At 34.7% G+C, this 23833-nt stretch overlaps 2 protein-coding genes across 2 annotated transcripts in view; both read right to left on the bottom strand.

The window, feature by feature from the left end:
- Positions 1-23833, bottom strand: part of LOC142342541 (phosphatidylinositol 3-kinase catalytic subunit type 3-like) — a 156984-nt gene that overhangs the window by 95806 nt on the left and 37345 nt on the right. The window contains exons 3-7 of the mRNA XM_075393898.1: positions 18941-19147; positions 13624-13839; positions 12987-13194; positions 830-1036; positions 149-226 (exon numbers count right to left, since the gene is read on the bottom strand). Of these exons, the coding sequence (XP_075250013.1) occupies positions 149-226; positions 830-1036; positions 12987-13194; positions 13624-13839; positions 18941-19147 (916 nt within the window). The remainder of the gene's footprint in view (positions 1-148; positions 227-829; positions 1037-12986; positions 13195-13623; positions 13840-18940; positions 19148-23833) is intronic.
- On the bottom strand, positions 21855-23754 carry LOC142342071 (armadillo repeat-containing protein 6-like). Its single transcript, XM_075393249.1, has one exon. It carries the CDS (start codon positions 23383-23385, stop codon positions 22009-22011), a length of 1377 nt encoding a protein of 458 aa, XP_075249364.1. The 5' UTR covers positions 23386-23754; the 3' UTR covers positions 21855-22008.

Here is a 23833-nt window from a genome sequence, read left to right as displayed (position 1 = left end):
AAAACCCTAAAAATAATCCTATTACAAATTAGCAGTCGGTATTGCGCTCATATATTGCGCTAAATAAATAGCTCTGGTGCTAAACATCTGTTAGTGTGGAATTCAAACGCTTTTTTAAAAATGAAAAATGACAAAAGCAAAAACTAACCTTATCTAAGTCGGGGTCAAAAACGCGTCCCTTGACCGAATTCATTTCGTATTGTTGACTGTTTTTCTCGTGGCATGTCTGAAACACACAATGCCATCAATATCCAACACAACCGTATACTCTCAAAACAATAAACTGAGAGGTTGAAGGAATTTTTTAAAATCACACCACAACCCAAAATTTTTCCAGTACTGCAGCTGATGCTACAAAACTGACCACAAGCCATAAATCAACTTTAGTTAATCTATTCGGCAAAATTTTGTGACGATGAAACATAGCATCCCCACATGACCGTTAATTATAACTTTTTTTTGGGGGGGGGGGGGTTAAAATTGCAAATATTTTATATCTTGATGCCAAAATTTTAAAATTTAGGGGTAAGCTCTCTTTTATGCAAAAACGAGAACTACTAGAACTTCTTGCCCGATACAATGAACACTTTTTATTTTATTTTCGATTAGATTAGTTAAAAATTTCTGATTCAATCAACTTTGTCAACATTAACAAAAATGGCGTAATTTGCGCTCTTCGCGGCCATAGCTTTATTACCGCTCTGCTGTATCGGTAGCATTGTTTTGCCAATGCAGACATTCATTTAAAAAATGTTAAAACTTAATAGAAAAATAAAATTAATGTTAAAATAAAAAATGCATTACATTCCGTCTTGCCTTTTTTGCGTACCTCAAACAATTCGCAATATTTGATCTCAATGTTAAGGCTCTTCAACTGTGGATTAGGGTGTGTGAATTTGGGAAAGTGCACGTTGAGATAGAGTGCTTGTGTCTTCGTACAGTCATTGTGGATGAAGTTGTGTGCCTCTGAGAAGGCCACCCTGTCAAGGAAGTCGTTCGATTTCTCCAACTCATCTCTTGCTGCCTTCTTCAGAGTCTAAAAGAATTACAAAGCTGAACAGCTGGAAAATTTATCGCAAATTTGTCTCAAACATTTCAGATTGAAGGTCCGATTCATCTCAGACGTCTCAACTAGATTGCCCATTTAACAATTTCTGATCATTTTTATTTTGAATTAACTTCTTGATAACATCAGAGAGCTTGCAAAATTTCTGTCCAAAGAGACTTGTGATTTAAATGGAAAAAAAACAAACCGACTAACGTCGGAAGAATCGCTCTGGAACAACAGGTGGGGGCAATTTAATTTAGAGGGGAGTATAGCTTAGAAACGTTTTATGGATGCAAAAAATACGTCTCCACAGGGTTTCGAACCCCTGACCTCCAAATACGCAGTGGCATCTTTACCACTCCGCTACATTGGCTTTGATTTCCATTCCTTCACGGTCGATTTTAGCAACGAACTTTATTTCAGAACGGGAGCTAATTACATCACTCAAAAATGAAGAACTAAAGTGTGAAAAAGTCACTCAAGAAGTCAAAGCATATTAAAAAAAAACAACAGAATAAAAACAGTCAAGCAAAAAAAAATGCCAACATATTTACAATAATTGCTTCAAACTTCATTCGCAGGACATCTTAACCACTAAGCTACAACCGCGTTGTTACTCAACCGCGGACAATCACGTTTTTATTAGCAACAAATTTCATTTCAGAATGAGAGCGAATGAAATCGCTCAAAATGAAAAAAAGCTTGAAAAGTCCTTGAAAAGTCACATAATGTTCTAGAAAAGCGCCAAAAAGGCTAAGCAAAAATTTTTCACAACAAGACCAACACGCTTAAAAAAATTGCCTGAGTACTGGTTAAGTGACTCTGCTTGAAGTCAATGAGAACTTCTTGTGTTTAAGTCAGAATTTCGAAGTGACTTCTGTAGAGTCACTTAACCATGTTCAAAACACGAAACGCACACGTTTTAAAATGACGAAAGTCAACGGAAATCAACTTCTGGCTAAGTAGCAACTTCTGGCATTTTAACTTCTGGCACTGCAGACTTTCGGCATTTTAAAATGTGCACGTGAGTCTTAAAATTCATTCGAGAGCAATTAAAAGCATTATACTTAGCACCAATAGCATTACACATAACATAAATGAACAAATAAGGATCGAGGGAAAATTGATCTGGCTGATAATCAACAGTGAAGCTTATTGCAGCCTAAACCAAAAAAAAAAATCGTTTGAAACAACGGTTTTCTGACTCGTCATAGTTAAATGACTTGATACAAAATTAACAAATGCTGCAAAGAGAAAAAAAATGCATTCACATCCTTGCAGCCATGAGAAACTTTTTAGAAAAATCAAAAACAGTCATTCAACAAAAATACAAAAAAGGCAACAGACCTAAGTCCTTCTGAAAAACTGTCTTCTAATGTATTAACTCTGCCATTTTTTGCTATAATAATGAACATAGCCGGCAGATTGCCGGAATAGCTGCGAAAGAATAGACCTGCGTGCCATATAATAGAGATAGAAACAGATACAGATCTAAATTGAAAAAAAATCGACTCCGCTCAAAAAACTAGGCTAAAAAACTTTCAGCGATTAATTAACAAAGCTTGTTACATTCATTCCACAGAAGCCTCTTATTAGGGACCTTTACTGCACATATGAGTTCCTTTGACCTGAAACAAATTCAAATTAAACTCAAGTTTTAAAGTGCAGAAGTCATTTTATTGAGTGAGGTAAGTCACGTATGATCAAAATGTAATCACGCAAATAACCTAAAAACCTCCGCTAAAGCGAGTGAGAAATGACGTCACGCGCGCAAATGCTGTTAGTGAGAGGAAGAAGTCATTCAGAATATTTGACTTTTTCAGCTTTGCTGTGTGAACAAATGTAAAACGAAAAAAGAGCGTCAGACGACGAAACAAAAAAACATAGCCAGAAGAATTCCGGAAGCGACTCGAAACATATATGCTAGACAACATGATTTCATACTAATTCAAAAATTAAATTAATCATAGAAAAACAAAAGCAACAGAATAATATTCAAAGGCAAACAACCGCCTAAAAACAATACCAAGCCCGGAAGAAAATTGCAATGAAAACTAATAAGTCGAAATGTTGGAAAAGACTTCCTAGCAAACTCCCAGTACTGCCTTATTTTGAATTGAATCAATTGCAAACCGAAGAAACCAAGATCTAAGAAAAAGCTGAAATCATTCAATTTTTTAACAACTGAAAAAATCAATATAACGAATACAAAAGTCGGTGCCAGGACAAAACTAGAATGATACAAACGAGAATGTGAAGAATATGGACACAATGTTAGGAAAACCGTAACAAAAAGACCAATTCCTGATTTTTGAAAGTTAAAAATCAAATTTAAAAAAATCAAGAAAAACGAGTACATTTCATTGATTAGCATTCGAGACATCGAAAAGAGAACGAGTCATTCGAGACAAAAATCCAACTTGCTGAACAGAATAAAACAAGAAAAAGCAGAATTCAGACATACGAAACAATGAAACATTTTGCAAAAAAGTGGTCAAAAAATATTTAAGACTGCATTTATGAAAAAAATTTATGGGTTTTTTCAAAAACTTAACACCAAAAAATGATTGAATTTTTATTGAAAAGAAATTAAAGTCCCTCATGTTCCCCAAAATACTATTTCTAGTAATTAAAAGCAAAATACAAACAAAAAACTGAAAAAAATTGCCAAAAAACAACGAAAATCGGATTAGCAAATGTACAATTTTATGAAACAAAATTACATCGAGGTAGAAAGAGGCATTGAGTATATGAATTATCAAAGGGAAGTTGCCATATTAACTGATTTTTGACAAAAAAAACAGCTAAAAGATGCAAAAGCGAAGATATTAATAGAAAAAGCCAAAAATTAACTAAAAAATCAAGAAATATTTGCCAATTTCGCATTTGAAACGCAATTTCAGGCTATGCAACATACTGTGCTATCAATTTCCGGGGTTTACATTTCAACATAGCATCGATTAAAAATTATTTCTACAAAAAACCAAATTAAAAGCAAAAAAACTAGGCCACTTAGACGAAAAAAACGGCTAAAAACGGTTATCTATATGTGCCATTCAGTCAAAAACTACTTTTCAATGTCAAAAACTCATTCACTAAACGCAGCGCATGATCAAAAAACTTCTCTCGCTCAGAACAAATTAGTTCACACTGCAATTTTACTCGCTTTCGCTTTTAGGTCAAAACATCGTCTGAACGAAAAGTACTTCCGGTAAAAAAAAACCCTTAAGAAAATCAAAACTCCTCTTCGAGTCGTAAAAAAACCAAGAGCACCGCAATATAGCTATGCTCAGCTTACAGCTTCGCAGCTATAATAGCCGGCAGATTGCCGGAATAGCTGCGAAAGAATATACCAGCGTGCCATATAATAGAGATAGAAACAGATACAGATCTAAATTGAAAAAAAATCGACTCCGGTCAAAAAACTAGGCTAAAAAACTTTCAGCGATTAATTAATAAAGCTTGTTACATTCATTCCACAGAAGCCTCTTATTAGGGACCTTTACTGCACATATGAGTTCCTTTGACCCGAAACAAATTCAAATTAAACTCAAGTTTTAAAGTGCAGAAGTCATTTTATTGAGTGAGGTAAGTCACGTATGATCAAAATCTAATCACGCAAATAACCTAAAAACCTCCGCTAAAGCGAGTGAGAAATGACGTCACGTGCGCAAATGCTGTTAGTGAGAGGAAGAAGTCATTCAGAATATTTGACTTTTTCAGCTTTGCTGTGTGAACAAATGTAAAACGAAAAAAGAGCGTCAGACGACGAAACAAAAAAACATAGCCAGAAGAATTCCGGAAGCGACTCGAAACATATATGCTAGACAACATGATTTCATACTAATTCAAAAATTAAATTAATCATAGAAAAACAAAAGCAACAGAATAATATTCAAAGGCAAACAATCGCCTAAAAACAATACCAAGCCCGGAAGAAAATTGCAATGAAAACTAATAAGTCGAAATGTTGGAAAAGACTTCCTAGCAAACTCCCAGTACTGCCTTATTTTGAATTGAATCAATTGCAAACCGAAGAAACCAAGATCTAAGAAAAAGCTGAAATCATTCAATTTTTTAACAACTGAAAAAATCAATATAACGAATACAAAAGTCGGTGCCAGGACAAAACTAGAATGATACAAACGAGAATGTGAAGAATATGGACACAATGTTAGGAAAACCGTAACAAAAAGACCAATTCCTGATTTTTGAAAGTTAAAAATCAAATTTAAAAAAATCAAGAAAAACGAGTACATTTCATTGATCAGCATTCGAGACATCGAAAAGAGAACGAGTCATTCGAGACAAAAATCCAACTTGCTGAACAGAATAAAACAAGAAAAAGCAGAATTCAGACATACGAAACAATGAAACATTTTGCAAAAAAGTGGTCAAAAAATATTTAAGACTGCATTTATGAAAAAAATTTATGGGTTTTTTCAAAAACTTAACACCAAAAAATGATTGAATTTTTATTGAAAAGAAATTAAAGTCCCTCATGTTCCCCAAAATACTATTTCTAGTAATTAAAAGCAAAATACAAACAAAAAACTGAAAAAAATTGCCAAAAAACAACGAAAATCGGATTAGCAAATGTACAATTTTATGAAACAAAATTACATCGAGGTAGAAAGAGGCATTGAGTATATGAATTATCAAAGGGAAGTTGCCATATTAACTGATTTTTGACAAAAAAAACAGCTAAAAGATGCAAAAGCGAAGATATTAATAGAAAAAGCCAAAAATAAACTAAAAAATCAAGAAATATGTGCCAATTTCGCATTTGAAACGCAATTTCAGGCTATGCAACATACTGTGCTATCAATTTCCGGGGTTTACATTTCAACATAGCATCGATTAAAAATTATTTCTACAAAAAACCAAATTAAAAGCAAAAAAACTAGGCCACTTAGACGAAAAAAACGGCTAGAAACGGTTATCTATATGTGCCATTCAGTCAAAAACTACTTTTCAATGTCAAAAACTCATTCACTAAACGCAGCGCATGATCAAAAAACTTCTCTCGCTCAGAACAAATTAGTTCACACTGCAATTTTACTCGCTTTCGCTTTTAGGTCAAAACATCGTCTGAACGAATAGTACTTCCGGTAAAAAAAAACCCTTAAGAAAATCAAAACTCCTCTTCGAGTCGCAAAAAAACCAAGAGCACCGCAATATAGCTATGCTCAGCTTACAGCTTCGCAGCTATAATAGCCGGCAGATTGCCGGAATAGCTGCGAAAGAATATACCAGCGTGCCATATAATAGAGATAGAAACAGATACAGATCTAAATTGAAAAAAAATCGACTCCGGTCAAAAAACTAGGCTAAAAAACTTTCAGCGATTAATTAATAAAGCTTGTTACATTCATTCCACAGAAGCCTCTTATTAGGGACCTTTACTGCACATATGAGTTCCTTTGACCTGAAACAAATTCAAATTAAACTCAAGTTTTAAAGTGCAGAAGTCATTTTATTGAGTGAGGTAAGTCACGTATGATCAAAATCTAATCACGCAAATAACCTAAAAACCTCCGCTAAAGCGAGTGAGAAATGACGTCACGCGCGCAAATGCTGTTAGTGAGAGGAAGAAGTCATTCAGAATATTTGACTTTTTCAGCTTTGCTGTGTGAACAAATGTAAAACGAAAAAAGAGCGTCAGACGACGAAACAAAAAAACATAGCCAGAAGAATTCCGGAAGCGACTCGAAACATATATGCTAGACAACATGATTTCATACTAATTCAAAAATTAAATTAATCATAGAAAAACAAAAGCAACAGAATAATATTCAAAGGCGAACAATCGTCTAAAAACAATACCAAGCCCGGAAGAAAATTGCAATGAAAACTAATAAGTCGAAATGTTGGAAAAGACTTTCTAGCAAACTCCCAGTACTGCCTTATTTTGAATTGAATCAATTGCAAACCGAAGAAACCAAGATCTAAGAAAAAGCTGAAATCATTCAATTTTTTAACAACTGAAAAAATCAATATAACGAATACAAAAGTTGGTGCCAGGACAAAACTAGAATGATACAAACGAGAATGTGAAGAATATGGACACAATGTTAGGAAAACCGTAACAAAAAGACCAATTCCTGATTTTTGAAAGTTAAAAATCAAATTTAAAAAAATCAAGAAAAACGGGTACATTTCATTGATCAGCATTCGAGACATCGAAAAGAGAACGAGTCATTCGAGACAAAAATCCAACTTGCTGAACAGAATAAAACAAGAAAAAGCAGAATTCAGACATACGAAACAATGAAACATTTTGCAAAAAAGTGGTCAAAAAATATTTAAGACTGCATTTATGAAAAAAATTTATGGGTTTTTTCAAAAACTTAACACCAAAAAATGATTGAATTTTTATTGAAAAGAAATTAAAGTCCCTCATGTTCCCCAAAATACTATTTCTAGTAATTAAAAGCAAAATACAAACAAAAAACTGAAAAAAATTGCCAAAAAACAACGAAAATCGGATTAGCAAATGTACAATTTTATGGAACAAAATTACATCGAGGTAGAAAGAGGCATTGAGTATATGAATTATCAAAGGGAAGTTGCCATATTAACTGATTTTTGACAAAAAAAAAACAGCTAAAAGATGCAAAAGCGAAGATATTAATAGAAAAAAGCCAAAAATTAACTAAAAAATCAAGAAATATGTGCCAATTTCGCATTTGAAACGCAATTTCAGGCTATGCAACATACTGTGCTATCAATTTCCGGGGTTTACATTTCAACATAGCATCGATTAAAAATTATTTCTACAAAAAACCAAATTAAAAGCAAAAAAACTAGGCCACTTAGACGAAAAAAACGGCTAAAAACGGTTATCTATATGTGCCATTCAGTCAAAAACTACTTTTCAATGTCAAAAAGTCATTCACTAAACGCAGCGCATGATCAAAAAACTTCTCTCGCTCAGAAAAAATTAGTTCACACTGCAATTTTACTCGCTTTCGCTTTTAGGTCAAAACATCGTCTGAACGAATAGTACTTCCGGTAAAGAAAAACCCTTAAGAAAATCAAAACTCCTCTTCGAGTCGTAAAAAAACCAAGAGCACCGCAATATAGCTATGCTCAGCTTACAGCTTCGCAGCTATAATAGCCGGCAGATTGCCGGAATAGCTGCGAAAGAATAGACCAGCGTGCCATATAATAGAGATAGAAACAGATACAGATCTAAATTGAAAAAAAATCGACTCCGCTCAAAAAACTAGGCTAAAAAACTTTCAGCGATTAATTAATAAAGCTTGTTACATTCATTCCACAGAAGCCTCTTATTAGGGAACTTTACTGCACATATGAGTTCCTTTGACCTGAAACAAATTCAAATTAAACTCAAGTTTTAAAGTGCAGAAGTCATTTTATTGAGTGAGATTAAGTCACGTATGATCAAAATCTAATCACGCAAATAACCTAAAAACCTCCGCTAAAGCGAGTGAGAAATGACGTCACGCGCGCAAATGCTGTTAGTGAGAGGAAGAAGTCATTCAGAATATTGGACTTTTTCAGCTTTGCTGTGTGAACAAATGTAAAACGAAAAAAGAGCGTCAGACGACAAAACAAAAAAACATAGCCGGAAGAATTCCGGAAGCGACTCGAAACATATATGCTAGACAACATGATTTCATACTAATTCAAAAATTAAATTAATAGAAAAACAAAAGCAACAGAATAATATTCAAAGGCAAACAATCGTCTAAAAACAATACCAAGCCCGGAAGAAAATTGCAATGAAAACTAATAAGTCGAAATGTTGGAAAAGACTTTCTAGCAAACTCCCAGTACTGCCTTATTTTGAATTGAATCAATTGCAAACCGAAGAAACCAAGATCTAAGAAAAAGCTGAAATCATTCAATTTTTTAACAACTGAAAAAATCAATATAACGAATACAAAAGTCGGTGCCAGGACAAAACTAGAATGATAAAAACGAGAATGTGAAGAATATGGACACAATGTTAGGAAAACCGTAACAAAAAGACCAATTCCTGATTTTTGAAAGTTAAAAATCAAATTTAAAAAAATCAAGAAAAACGAGTACATTTCATTGATCAGCATTCGAGACATCGAAAAGAGAACGAGTCATTCGAGACAAAAATCCAACTTGCTGAACAGAATAAAACAAGAAAAAGCAGAATTCAGACATACGAAACAAAGAAACATTTTGCAAAAAAAGTGGTCAAAAAATATTTAAGACTGCATTTCTGAAAAAAATTTATGGGTTTTTTCAAAAACTTAACATCAAAAATTGATTGAATTTTTATTGAAACGAAATTAAAGTCCCTCATGTTCCCCAAAATACTATTTCTAGTAACTAAAAGCAAAATACAACCAAAAAACTGAAAAAAATTGCCAAAAAACAACGAAAATCGGATTAGCAAATGTACAATTTTATGAAACAAAATTACATCGAGGTAGAAAGAGGCATTGAGTATATGAATTATCAAAGGGAAGTTGCCATATTAACTGATTTTTGACAAAAAAAAAACAGCTAAAAAATCCAAAAGCGAAGATATTAATAGAAAAAAAGCCAAAAATTAACTAAAAAATCAAGAAATATGTGCCAATTTCGCATTTGAAACGCAATTTCAGGCTATGCAACAAACTGTGCTATCAATTTCCGGGGTTTACATTTCAACATAGCATCGATTAAAAATTATTTCTACAAAAAACCAAATTACAAGCAAAAAAACTAGGCCACTTAGACGAAAAAACGGCTAAAAACGGTTATCTATATGTGCCATTCAGTCAAAAACTACTTTTCAATGTCAAAAAGTCATTCATTAAACGCAGCGCATGATCAAAAAACTTCTCTCGCTCAGAAAAAATTAGTTCACATTGCAATTTTACTCGCTTTCGCTTTTAGGTCAAAACATCGTCTGAACGAATAGTACTTCCGGTAAAAAAAACCTTAAGAAAACCAATACTCCTCTTCGAGTCGTAAAAAAACCAAGAGCACCGCAATATAGCTACGCTCAGCTTACAGCTTCGCAGCTATAATAGCCAGCAGATTGCCGGAATAGCTGCGAAAGAATAGACCTGCGTGCCATATAATAGAGATAGAAACAGATACAGATCTAAATTGAAAAAAAATCGACTCCGCTCAAAAAACTAGGCTAAAAAACTTTCAGCGATTAATTATTAAAGCTTGTTACATTCATTCCACAGAAGCCTCTTATTAGGGACCTTTACTGCACATATGAGTTCCTTTGACCTGAAACAAATTCAAATTAAACTCAAGTTTTAAAGTGCAGAAGTCATTTTATTGAGTGAGGTAAGTCACGTATGATCAAAATCTAATCACGCAAATAACCTAAAAACCTCCGCTAAAGCGAGTGAGAAATGACGTTACGCGCGCAAATGCTGTTAGTGAGAGGAAGAAGTCATTCAGAATATTTGACTTTTTCAGCTTTGCTGTGTGAACAAATGTAAAACGAAAAAAGAGCGTCAGACGACGAAACAAAAAACATAGCAGGACAAGTCCTGACGTACAATTCAAAGAATTTTCATTGAATAAACAGATACCTAGACCTAGAAAGGACTATAAATGGATTGGGAAAACCATTTAGAAAAAAATCCGATCCAAAAAATCGAAAAAACAGTAAAAATCAAAGTGAAATTGCCGCATGTGAAAAAAAACCACTAGCGAGAAACCGAATTTTTGTTCAAACACCGTTTTCTCACTCTACTTTAAAATTAGAGAAAAAAAATTCACGCCGCAAAAGCACTCACTTTTTCGCTCCACTTCCTGTTTCGGCGTGACGAAAATCACCACTCCAATTTGACTTCAAAAATCATGAAAATGTGTGAACAGATCTTAAAAAAAAAAGACAGCGCCCCAATACAATTCAAATTCTTTGAATTGTAAAAAACCAAGAGCACCGCAATATAGCTACGCTCAGCTTACAGCTTCGCAGCTATAAAAAACAGCCAAAATTTTTAAGTTGAACAAAAAATGAAGAGAGATTATTCAGAGATTACTCGATTAAGGTGATCGAAAAGAAATCACTAAAACAAGCCCATCCAATCTGCTGAAATTTGTTCAAAGCATTCATTACGGAGGAAACAGGTACTTTCGTCCAAGCTGCAGCCAACCATGCCTCATGTACTCCATGTATTCAAGTAGAGATCTATTATACCCCGTCCATCGACCGTTTTAGTTACACTTTTACACCACCACAAGCATACGAGGCATTAAGTCACACAATAAAGCGCTATTTAATAACATGCAGAACGGTAGAAGGGATTCTAAACGGCAGAGTGGGGGATGTATAACAGAACCTCAAATAATACTTGTGGCATCTATATGTTCAAGTGATGCTGTTAGGTTTGTATGCTACTTTAGGCAGGCCAAACGCGGATTCAATTAACTTTTGACTCAAAATTGATATCTTCTGAGTGTTGTGCTTTAAAGGCAAAATGCAGTAAAATGTCAAAAATTCAGTTGATAATACTACCACAATTTATCTTAGCAGAAATCAGAACATTTTGCCTCGAAACCACACACAAAAAACAAACAAAAAACAAACAAACCACACACAAAAAAAACTTCAATTTTAAAACATAGCCGGCAGATTGCCGGAATAGCTGCGAAATAGACTTGCGTGCCGTAAAATACAGATGGAAAAAGATACAAAAGTGAGTTGATAATAGTTATCGCCGCCGCCTATAAAACTTACAAGTTTATTTCAAAGGAGGTTGTTTTTGGGTGCAAAAAAAGTTTCCCTGTCGCGTCTCGAACCGGCGCTCTCCGGATTAACAGCCAGTCGCCTCAACCACTCGGCTGTCGGACCATACAATCTGTTTTTTTACAATCAAATTTGTTTTAGGAACAGATTCTGTTTCTGAATAACCGCAATTTAGGTCACGCAGAAAGCGTGAAATCAAGCGCGAAAAAGCCATTTAAGCAGTGACGAGACAGAATGTTCCAGAACAAATGTAAAACGAAAATGAAGCGTCAGACGACGAAACAAAAAAACATAGCAGGACAAGTCCTGACGTACAATTCAAAGAATTTTCATTGACTTAACAGAAAAACGAAACCTAGAATGGACTATGAGTGAATTGAGAAAATCATTTGAAAAAAGTTAGAAAAAAATAAGAAAAAAAAACAGAAAATCAATGTCAAAATGCCGCATGTGAACAAAAAAACCACTAGCGAAAAATGAAAATTTAATTCAAACAAAAAACTAGGCCTAGAATGGCTTTGAATGGATTGGGAAAACCATTTAGAAAAAATCCGATCCCAAAAATCGAAAAAAACAGTAAAAATCAGAGTGAAATTGCCGCATGTGAACAAAAAACCACTAGCGAGAAAGCGAAAATTTGTTCAAACACCGTATTCTCACTCTATTTTAAATTTAGAGCGAAAAAATTTCACGCCGCAAAACCACTCGCTTTTTCGCTCCACTTCCTGTTTCGGCGTGACCAAAATCACTACTCCAATTTGACTTCAAAAATCATGAAAATGTGTGAACAGATCTTAAAAAAAAAAGACAGCGCCCCAATACAATTCAAATTCTTTGAATTGTAAAAAACCAAGAGCACCGCAATATAGCTACGCTCAGCTTACAGCTTCGCAGCTATAATCAAAAGTTAATTGAATCCACTGTTAAAATCTAAGTTAAATTCTAGGTTTTTTTTCAGTACTATATGAACCAACTGGATAGTCGAGTGGTAGTATTATCAACTGAATTTTTGACATTTTACTGCATGTATTATCGTGCAGCAATGAAAACCCGATTGGTTTGCAACTTCAATATGTGCCGAAATGACAATTTGATCTGTCATGATTTGAACTGATTATAACTTTGCGATTAACTAAGACGATTTATAAAGAGATGTTTAACAAATTTTACATTTTCTATATCTTTCAACCAATGAAAACCTGGATACTTGATAGAGCTAAAAATGATTTTTACTTTTCTGATATGCTGAGGATTCGGATATTCTTCCTCCTGTTGGCCGTGATCACTGTCGGAGCCATCCAATTGGCCAAATCCACTTTCTGTCATATCTAATTGGTCGCTTTGGTTCTCTTTGTTAAGCACCTTTTTGTTTTCTGCCGAACTGCCGAACACTTGATCACACAGCTGTACTTTCAGATCGTATGATCCGGTTTTTAAGCACCTGAAACATATCTGGTAGCTAATTCCATTGATGAGCCGGGTCTTTCCCATTATAGCCCCCCCCCCCCCCCAGCTTAGTGGTCAGAGAACCTATAGCCCCACTTCATGGTAAATACACCATAATGGGGGCTATAATTTCATGCGGGGTGCTGTAATGGGAAAGACCCGATAAGCAGAGCCTTGTGTGACCGATAACATCCTTTGGCATAAATTACCATCTGATAGGGGCATTTAAAAGCCTCTTACATATACTAACAATTTGCTACGAGTTACTAAAATAATTACTAAAATACCGAATTTCCAACGAGATGTATCCAAAATAAAAGATCTTTTTTGTCCAAAAACGGCACGGTATTTTTCATACTCTTTAATCTCCTGCTTTCAGGATTGCGTCGTTTCATCGTTTTTGGGTTTCATCCCACTATCTTACCCTGTTTTCCTGAACAGTTTCGTAGTAGCAGTCCCAATCACTTTCTTGCCCTTCAGCCAAGAAGCAGAATTGATGGACGCAGCAGCAGATTTTGTGCCTCGTGTCACTTTGTGATTGTTGTCGTCTATGCTTCCAATATCCAACAGCAAAAACTGCACTTGAGTATCATCCGGGAGGTCGCAGTAGCGCACAGGCAGCTCAAGCCATGAATTCCAGCTAAAACGGTTCATCATTAAGCATTTCCAACACAAGCCATATCATTTTATGACAATATCTTACGGCTTATTTATTTCGGTTCCTCAAGTTTATTTATTTCGGTTCCTCAAGTTTATTTATTTCGGTTCCTCAAGTTTATTTATTTCGGTTCCTCAGGTTTATTTATTTCGGTTCCTCAAGTTTATTTATTTCGGTTCCTCAAGTTTATTTATTTCGGTTCCTCAGGTTTATTTATTTCGGTTCCTCAAGTTTATTTATTTCGGTTCCTCAAGTCTATTTATTTCGGTTCCTCACAAATAATTACAAAATTATAAGCGCATTTTCTGCTCATTTGTGAAAGCGTGATTTTAGCTCATTTGTTAAAAAAATTGTCGCACTTCAGAGAACTTTCGGAGTTTCAGCTCATCATATGTTTCTCACAACTTAGCTAATTCCAAGTAAATATGCTTTTAGACAATTTTAACTTCTTGCGAAGATCTCTTTTCCAGAAGGTAGCGTCATCTATGTGTTCGAAATTCACCCATGAACTCATTTTTTTATCAATCGATAAAAATTGCCTCTTCTCAGAGAGAAGGAAACCTGCACTTACCTGATCGAGGACAAAAAGTTATCTGTTGTGGTCGATAACACGGGTCAAAGAATTCAATAAGTTGAATTTTAAATTAAATTTTGACCTGAAAATATACAAAAATTAGCTTGTATTTATAGTAGTTATCTATGCGAAAATATACAGAGAAAATTTAGAACTAAAAGTTTTTTTTATTAAAGTTTCTTGATGTTTCTTTGAAACCATCACATTATCCGAAAGGACCTTGCAATAAACCGTTCATCTTGAGAGATAAAAAGGGTACCTTACAAGATTTTTGTAAAAAAAAAAGCTCCGAGAAAAAACTTGTTCTTCACATGTGAACGCAAAGAAAATCGAATTTCTTTCTAATTTAATTGGAAAATAAAATTTCTGTTAGCAACACTATCAAAATTTAAAAACCGATAATGATTAATTTCATATCAACGTTTGTCTCCAGCGGAATAACAGCTAAGAACATAGAAGGAGGACTGTTATTGCTTTTTTTGTTTAAAGGCTGAATACAAAAGAAAAAAATTGTTAGGACACGTACTAGGAACATTTTCCCAGTTCAATCTTTACCCAATACGAAGCAAATTTAAACTCATGTAGCTGATTTGGGCAGCCAACCCAATTTTTTAACCACGTCTCATATAACGAACATATGATCTATCGCTAAACATCCTTAACTTTACTTTTATAATTTTAGATTCTTATTTCAACCAAACTTTTCGCATATATTTATGCCTGCTACACCGAAAGACTAAAAATTTTACGGCACACAATTTTCTCGATTGAGAATATTCTCACGTTTTTTAACTCCCTCCTGGACTAACAACCAAAGTCTGTAATTTTTACAGCGATAAAAACGGGGGATCGGTAAAGTTATTTCGTACAATATGCCCCTACCCGTCAAATTCGAAACAATTTAAAACAAAATATCTTTAACCTGGAAGCCTCTCTTCAGAGGTTTTCCACTGTAGTCATGCTCAGAGCATACTTAGGAGATACTAGTTATCACTTTTAAGGTATGTCTGCTGTTAGAAAGAAGATTGCATCTTATTTCAGAAAGCAAAAACAATTCTTCATTTCTTCTTTGCTATTTCGACACTTTGTGATCTTTAAAACAAAATTTTCTGTGTTCACATTGTCAAAGGTGTGGAAAAAAGAAATTATTACCAAAAGTTCTGTAGCGGCTGTCAAAATGTTCCACTTTTTTGACAAAATTCAAAACTTTTCTTTTTTGCATTTCAATATATTTCTCAATTCAAGCTCTGGGTTATATCCAAGCAGCTTGGTGTGCTGGTTGATAAAAGCAGATGTAAACTCGTGGAAGGTAGAAAACAGTTAAATAATGTTACATCAATAACAAGGCGGCTCGTTAATGTGCGTTCGCACATGATGTTCCGACCCGAGCTCATCTACATTTTTGACTTAATTGTCAACCAAATGAAGAGATAACAAAAATAGATGTTTGAATTTAAAAAAATGCTACATTTTAAGTTAATTAAACACACTAAATTCTGCCTCGATGAAATAGCAATCATAGGTTTCATTCATGTGACATCAATAACTCATCACAATAAGTCGTATGGCAAAGAAGAATATACATCAAAACCACGAAATTTTTGAGAAAACCCAAAGTATCAAAGTCAAAAAATTCTACAGCTTTCAACGGAAGGCATTTAATACGCTAAATTATGCCTAGATGATTTCAAAAGGAACCAAAATAACTAAAAAAATATCCAAAAATTATAAAAATTATGAAAACTCGTGCACCGAAGTCAAAAAAACCCATAATTAGACGACAAAACCGCTAACTAGATAAATTGTTGCTGATGTAGAAAAAAAGCGGTTCTGTCATTACCGAGACCGACTTACAATCCACGAAAATAAGCTTAAGATTGATTTATGTTAAAAAAAAATAAAAAATATTTTTAAAGTCTTAACAGCCATTAAACTCAAAAGCTTTCATAGGAATTAAATGAATACGCTGAGCTATGCCACGATGTGAATACAAGGATGTTTATGATGGCTAGGTAATCAATAAGACATCGCAATATGTCTTATGACTATGAAAAAAAAACAACAAATACAGGCAAAAACCAAAAATTCTTTAGAAAAATGGGAGAAGAAAGTGTTGAAGCCATTTAAACCATATTTTTTTCTCAGAAAGTTTTATCTATGATCCTTTGGAAGTCTTCACTAAAGGAAGATGTAGCCATCAATATTAGGATGACGTGATAAGATTTCAAAATGAACCAATAAAACGAAATGTCCAAAAAATTTTTAAAAAAATTTGAAATCTTGTGGCATTGAAGACCTATAACCAAAAGTTATTTGATAAAGCCGCCAATGAGATTAACTTATGTTGCAGTGGTATGAAGGAGTTCAATCCTGTTTTAACTGAGACGAACTTACAGTTCACAAAAATAAGTTTATGATTTACTAATTTTAAAAAACTTTCGAAAATTTATTTTCAAAGTCTTAACAGCCATTAGCTGTCCACTCACAGCACTAGATAGGTTCACTTAATGCTCATTAGCAAATCTATTGCACCTTTAGTCAACAAGTTTATGTCATAGGATTATAAAACTTTAGTAAAACCTCAAAAAATAAATCAAAATTTCATTTGAAATTACGAATTTTGAGATACGAGTCCAAAAAAAACATGAGCGATCCCTTCGAAACAATTTTTTTTTTCATTGGGCTCCATTTGATCGTAAAAGAGGTTTGTCATTAACGGAACTTCGATTTTAAAAGTGTCTAGTAGTCTCTAGGTGACTTGAAAGAACAAAAAAATTGCACAATTTTCTAAAAAAAGAGCTCCCAAACCTAATTCGATTTTTTTTATATATTAAACTTCCCTCTAAGACTAGAACTAGTCTTTATTATCTCCTTTCGTCTATTAAAAACCTAAAATTGATTTACTTTTTGGCGTGAAATCTAGTTTTGAATTAAATTTTTCGTAGAAAAAACGTTAATTCGAACGAAAATTATGGTAAAAGTGAACAAAAGTGAACCAAATATCCAGTGTTCACATGAAACTTGAATTCTCGATAACTCCTCGAAAAAAAACGAAATTCAAAAAAATCTTTTTAATTTCGAATTCTACGCTGGACGAGCTTTTTAATGATACCACACACATTTCTCTACGATGAATATATCGGTCGGCCAAAATTCACGGAACAAAAAAAACCCATTTGAGTATATAGTTCCTCCCCCCCACAAGTGGGGTCGGAACAAAAATCCCATAAATTTGACTAAAACCAAAAAAGACCATAAAGTTCTTTGAAAGAACTGAGTGAAGGACAAAAAAATTACCAATAACGTTAACAATGACCACTCCGTCTCCTCTAAAATGTAGCAAATAACGAATACAAGGGAAGTTTTTTGTCGAGGAAACAGCAACTGATATGCATTCCTTTCTTCACAAAACCATATTGTGCAGCTATTTGCTATGTATGGTTATGAAAACCTACAGAAAACAAGATAACAACATAACCAGCAGATTGACGGCCAATAGCCGTAAAATTTATTGCACTGGGCATTGGTCAAAAAGACCACTGGGACTGTACAAAAAAGTCTACTCCAAATAATTTTGATTTCAAAATCTATCCGTATTATCTATCAAAATCGAAATTCAAACAAATTTTTAAGCAACAGAACTTTATAAACTAGATGTGTTGGCTTCCATTCACATTGAATTAGAGTTTATATTCTCAATTTAGAATGTATACTCAGAAATCGCACGATTGACCAAAACAACTCTTCCCAAGAGAGTAACAAATGACGCCCGTCACACAAGTTCAGCAGCAGAGTGATAGAAGTAATCAAGTAAGTACATCATTGAACTACAATTCGAGGACTTAATTGACCAATAAAAACACTAGACCTCAAATTTACAAGACTAGACCTAAAACAAAAACGATTAAGACGAAAAACAGACAATTTGCCAGACGTGAACAACCTACCACTATGGCGAAAGCAGACTCTCGTTCAAACACCATTTTACAGCCTAAAAATTACAAAATTTCACGCAACAAAACCAATGCTTTCTCGCTCGAATTTCTGTTTCAGAGTGACAAAAAATACTCAAACTCCAATGACCAGATGAAAATCTGGGCATCAAAATTCCTAGGAATAGACTTTGAAAATCATTTATACCAGAAGTCAAATTGCCCAACGTGAACTAAAAACCACAACCCAAAAGGCGAATTTGGTTCAAACAACATTTTCTCTCTACTTTAAAAATAGATCGATAAAAATTAACATTGCAAAAACACTCGCTTTAGCGCTTCACTTCCTGTTTCGACTCGACCACAATCACCAGTCAAAATTGATCAATCAAAAATGTGAGAACAGATCTTAAAAGAGAGCACCCCAATACAATTTCAATTAGTTGAATTGCCAAAAACCACAATGACACAAATAATAGCCTCACTGTCGCTTCACGGCCATTGAAATATTGTACGTCCTTTTTTGTAAAATTTTGAGCATACCTGATTTTGACGATTTTTAGCACATGAGACCTACCTGAATATATTGTTAGGCGGGGATGAGAAATGCTTGTGTGGTGTGTGAGCAGGCAAACTGAGTTGATTGCCCTGGGAATCGAGTAGTTGACATTGGACATGCAGGCAGAGCTCACTTGATGCTCCCAAAAGTGAAGAGTAGAAGAGATCCGGATTCTCCAACAGTTGATTATAGTTGATCTGAGGTAACTTTCCATTTAACGAGTCTCTAAACCAAAAATCTAGTAGTAGCCTTTCGGCTTTCTCAGAGCGAGGTCGATATTTTGTTTATAAAACACATAATTTGCCGTTGTGGATTATTTTATCAAGGTGCAAAGCGACAACATAATTGTTATATAAATCAAATTAATCACCTACTTGCGACTTAGTCACGAATGACTAGCCAATTGGCGCGTTTTAAACAAACTGTTTAGTAAAAGTGTTTATCAAAAGCCTTTGCTAGCGACCGTTTGAGAATTTTTTGAAAGCGTTTTGATTTACATGTAATCATTATACTTAATTTATAATATAAAAAATTGCACTTTAAAATCTTAAACGTTTAACCTAACCATAAGTATTTAACCTAGCGGTTATGCTTTCAAGTTATATATTTCCTTCAAAAAATATTCAGTGGCGGCTTCCCATTTCAAGAAAACTCGCCGACTTTGTTGCCCTTTTAGTTCTAGTATTTTTAATTGTTGTACTCAACTCTGGGGTAGATTGAAAAGTGGGCGTCTATAGCCCCGTTGTCTGTCCTCTCCAATGCAATATATTGTGCAGTAATTTGTACATTTTTCATTGGAGAAATTAATTCTCTCTTTCTTTCTTGAATACTGGAAGACTCGTCAAGGAGCATTCAGATATCAAGGGCGGAAAATTCCATTTTCTCCATCAGAGCCTTACAATGAGCGGCAAATAAAACGAAATCGTTAATAGAACTTAGGAGTGCAAATAAAATTAATTATATTTATTGCACTTTGAACTTTTGATGGAGATGTATGCGAAACTGCTTAAGCAGTGTTTTACTTTTTCTTATTTGTTATCTTCTCTCTTTTACACATTTACATTTCAGCAAATGATCCTTTTCGTAGCTATGAATAAATGTTTTTAAAATTACGAATTATCAAACTTCTTAGTTTATGATACAGCCATCTATTTAAAATTTTTTTAGTTTATGATACAGCCATCTATTTAAAATTTTCGAATTATCCTCAAATCACTTAAAAATTGGTGTGCTTGATCATTTACACTATTTAGTTTTGGTTCAAACGGCCATGCCTCTCATGCCTCTCGTGTTTTGCTGATGTTCTTATTTATATTTGTTTGCTTTCTTTTGCAGCACACAAACCCCTGCCCTTTCTGTGACCCCTGCTGCAGCGCAAAAAAAAACCCTGCCCTTTCTGTGACCCCTTCTGCGCATTTTGATGATGTTCCTATTTATACGTTTTAGCCTTAGCAATGTTAGGGTCTCTCTTCTTTTCTTTGACGGTTAGAGAATAGGTCGAATCCTATTCTCTAATCTTCAAAGAAGCCAAAGAGGCCCATGCAGCAGCTAAGGCACGTTTCCGGCGCTTCTTGCAAGACCGTTGTCTTGCAAGAGTCTTACAAGTTAGACGGTTATCTTGCAAGACTCTTGCAAATCGGACGGTTATCTTGCAAGATCTTACAAGAATCTTGCAAGATGATACGTAATCTTGCAAGATTCTTGCAAGATCTTGCAAGATAACCGTCCTATTTTGACTGGGGTGGAAAATAAAATTTCTGTTAGCAACACTATCAAAATTTAAAAACCGATAATGATTAATTTCATATCAACGTTTGTCTGCAGCGGAATAACAACTAAGCACATAAAAGGAGGGCTGTTATAGATTTTTTTGTTGTTTAAAGGCTGAATACAAAAAAAGAAATGTGCATATGGCTGCCTCCGCGACATGAGCCGCGAGTCGCCGCCATATACACATTACTATCCAAATCCGGTGCTAGACTTTTACTCGACCAAAAACCGCACGATGGACCCAAAAATTTTCGGCCTAAAACCTGCTAATGCATATAACGTAATAAATTGACCCTTCAGAATTTTTAATGTTCCAGAAGGTTTATTGGTATCATATTTATTAAATGTCTCATATTTTGAAACCGAACAACTAAAAAACACACTGAATTCATTGCTGGCGGAATAACGACTGTTACAGCTTACTACCTAGTTTGAGTATTAAGTACCTCATTAGGCAGGTGCAGAAAACATACACCGACTGACGTCGGATGAATTGCTCTCGAACGACAGGCGGGGGGGGGGGCAATAATTAACAGGGGGGTTTGCTTAGAAACTTTTATGGTTGCAAAAAGCCTACCCCAGAGGGGTCCAATCCCCCGACCTCTAAGATGGCAATCTGTAATTTTTAACACTGAGCTGTACCAGCTTTGCTACTCCATCGCTTTCATCTTATCAAGAAAACTATTTCGGAATGAGAGCAATTGACATAACGCAAAAACTACGAAATCAAGCGTCAAAAAAACACTTGGAAGCAAAGAAAGTTCTATAACAAAAACGAAAAAACGGTCAAGCAGAAATTTTGCAAACATCAAAGACACACGCTTACAATAATGGCTTCAAGCTTAGTTCGAGATCATATAATCAAAATTATCAAATTTAGGTTACTGTTTTTCAAACGAGTTCTGTTTACATATATTTTAAGAAGTGCAACTCATAATTAGTGAATTAAGTAGAAAGGGCAACGAAGACCCGTTCTTCATTCAATTTCAGCATGCTGTTTAGTCTGAAATTTTCTTCTAATAAAACCTTGAGGTTGGAATTAGTTTTTTTTCGGTTCTCCATTCTCTGCTCTTAACAGATTGAAATTTTTTTCTCTGAAGACAAATTTTAATAGTATCTCCCTTTGTTAAAGCCTAAAAACTCGACACTTGACAGGCAAAAGTTACTTTCAAACAATTTATTTCAAACAGCATTATTTACATAATTATGATTTATACAACTTAGCCGACAATTAAGCGTGATAAAACTGTTTCAGTTAAAATCACAGTTAATCAAATTTTCTCCTCAAAGCTCCCTGAAGTCTACTAGTATAAAAGTCAATCATGGGCAATTCGATCTCCTTGTTGTCCAGTCCACGGCTCGCTCAAGGTCCCCTTACTCGACTCGATAACACGCAATGTATCATTCGCATTCTGTTTCAACTCATCAATTTCAGAAGCTTTCTGAAGATACTCCTCAACACCATTAGCTATCAACATCTGTTTACCCTCCTCCGACCTGTTAACCAGCGTTCTAATAGCCAGAAACGCAGCATTTTGAACTTTAATACTCTCGCTGTACCGATCTAAGAGTAGGACTACAATTTGTGCAAATTTGAAATCAAAAACCTGTTTCGAATATTGCGGTTTACGTAAAACCACGACTGATAGCGTGACTAATGCTGCATGGCAAACTTGCTCACTGTGTGAAAACTCATCCAAAATTGCCATAATCGATTTCAGAAATCCGACCTCGGCTATTTTGTCTTTCACATCATCGTTACCGCCGGCAGTTTTTAGAAAAGAAAGAACAGAAATTACGAATTTTTCATTACCCCTCATGTCTTCCAAGTTGAGCAACTCTGTAGCAATTTCAAACGCTCCAAAATCAACACATTGCTGACAGTATTCATTTCGCACACAAAATTTACTCAACGTCGAAAACAACGCAATGTTGCAGTTCAGATCTTTACTCGACAGTTTATAGCCTTCTATAACTTTCGAAATTCCTTCAAAATGACCAACTATATGCTGCGCGTGTTCGTGCGCCTTTCCGAAGGGTACTCGAACGTCGTCATCCAATAAGAACACTCGAAGAGCACTGCACGAGAGAACGAATAGTTTCGGACAGCTGATCAGAACCTTCACTATCAATTCCGGAGCTTGAACTGCAACCATAGCTTGACGATTTTCTTCGTGCAGTGTGCATATATTGATCACAAGCTGCAGAAAATACTTCATTATAACGTCCTTCGATTGATTTTCTCCAATAGTGGTTCCAAAGATTCCCATGATCAATTCCATGTCTGCTTTCGATACTAAATCTGGCTGTTTTTCTAGCATTGCGATTAACACTTCGAATAATAAAAAATTATTAGTTTTCAGTTGATCGATTAGTTTCGAATACGTTCCGTGCTTAGCGGCAAATACTCTAGTAGCTAAATCTTTTTTCATCAAATTTATCAAATTTTGAGCGTTTTCTGAACTTAGATCTTCGAAGAATTTATCCGATGCAGATAAAACTTTGTACACGAAAACATTGTCCTCATCAACTGAAAAGTCTTCGGCGGAGCACAGAATGTTTTTCAAGTTGACGCCTTGGCTTGTGAGCTGGTTGACTGTTTCCGCGACTATTTCTTCATGTGACATTTCTTCGAATATCTCTTTATTTTCAAGGTATGTGTCCTCGAAAAGCTTTTGACTGGCAATAATCATGTTGGATCATGCAATCTGGAATTCTTTTCTTTTGAGTTTTCGAAGTTCAGAATAATGAATAAATAAGTTGCATAGTTGAGATATAGAAAGATACTTTACATAGAGAAAAAGCACAAATTATCACATTTCGCGAACAAAAATAAGGCTAGGCCTGTTGAGTTAATTTTTTTTTCGAACCTCCAAAATTTTAAACCTCCCGAAATTGACGTTCAAATCGTAAATTTCCGCGTCCTCGTCAGCTTCTATGAACCGTACACTTAGAGTCTACTAAAACTCTCGGACTTATTGCCCTGAGCCTTCAACAGTTTATCCAGGTTTTGAAGACGAAAAGTCAAATGCTCAGACGAAAAGACGCATAAAACACCAACAGTATCTAATTAATTGTTAAACTTCGTTTGAGAGCAATCAAGAAACCGATTAACAAAACCAGGTGAAGGCTCAGATATTG

This window comes from Convolutriloba macropyga, chromosome 7 (genome assembly GCF_964194025.1).
Source record: "Convolutriloba macropyga chromosome 7, txConMacr16.3, whole genome shotgun sequence".
NCBI classification, from domain to species: domain Eukaryota; kingdom Metazoa; phylum Xenacoelomorpha; order Acoela; family Convolutidae; genus Convolutriloba; species Convolutriloba macropyga.
This window is presented reverse-complemented; position numbering and strand designations above follow the sequence as displayed.

Excerpts from the sequence above, each read along its gene's own strand:
- LOC142342071 (XM_075393249.1), bottom strand. The coding sequence starts at position 23,385 with ATGATTATTGCCAGTCAAAAGCTTTTCGAGGACACATACCTTGAAAAT.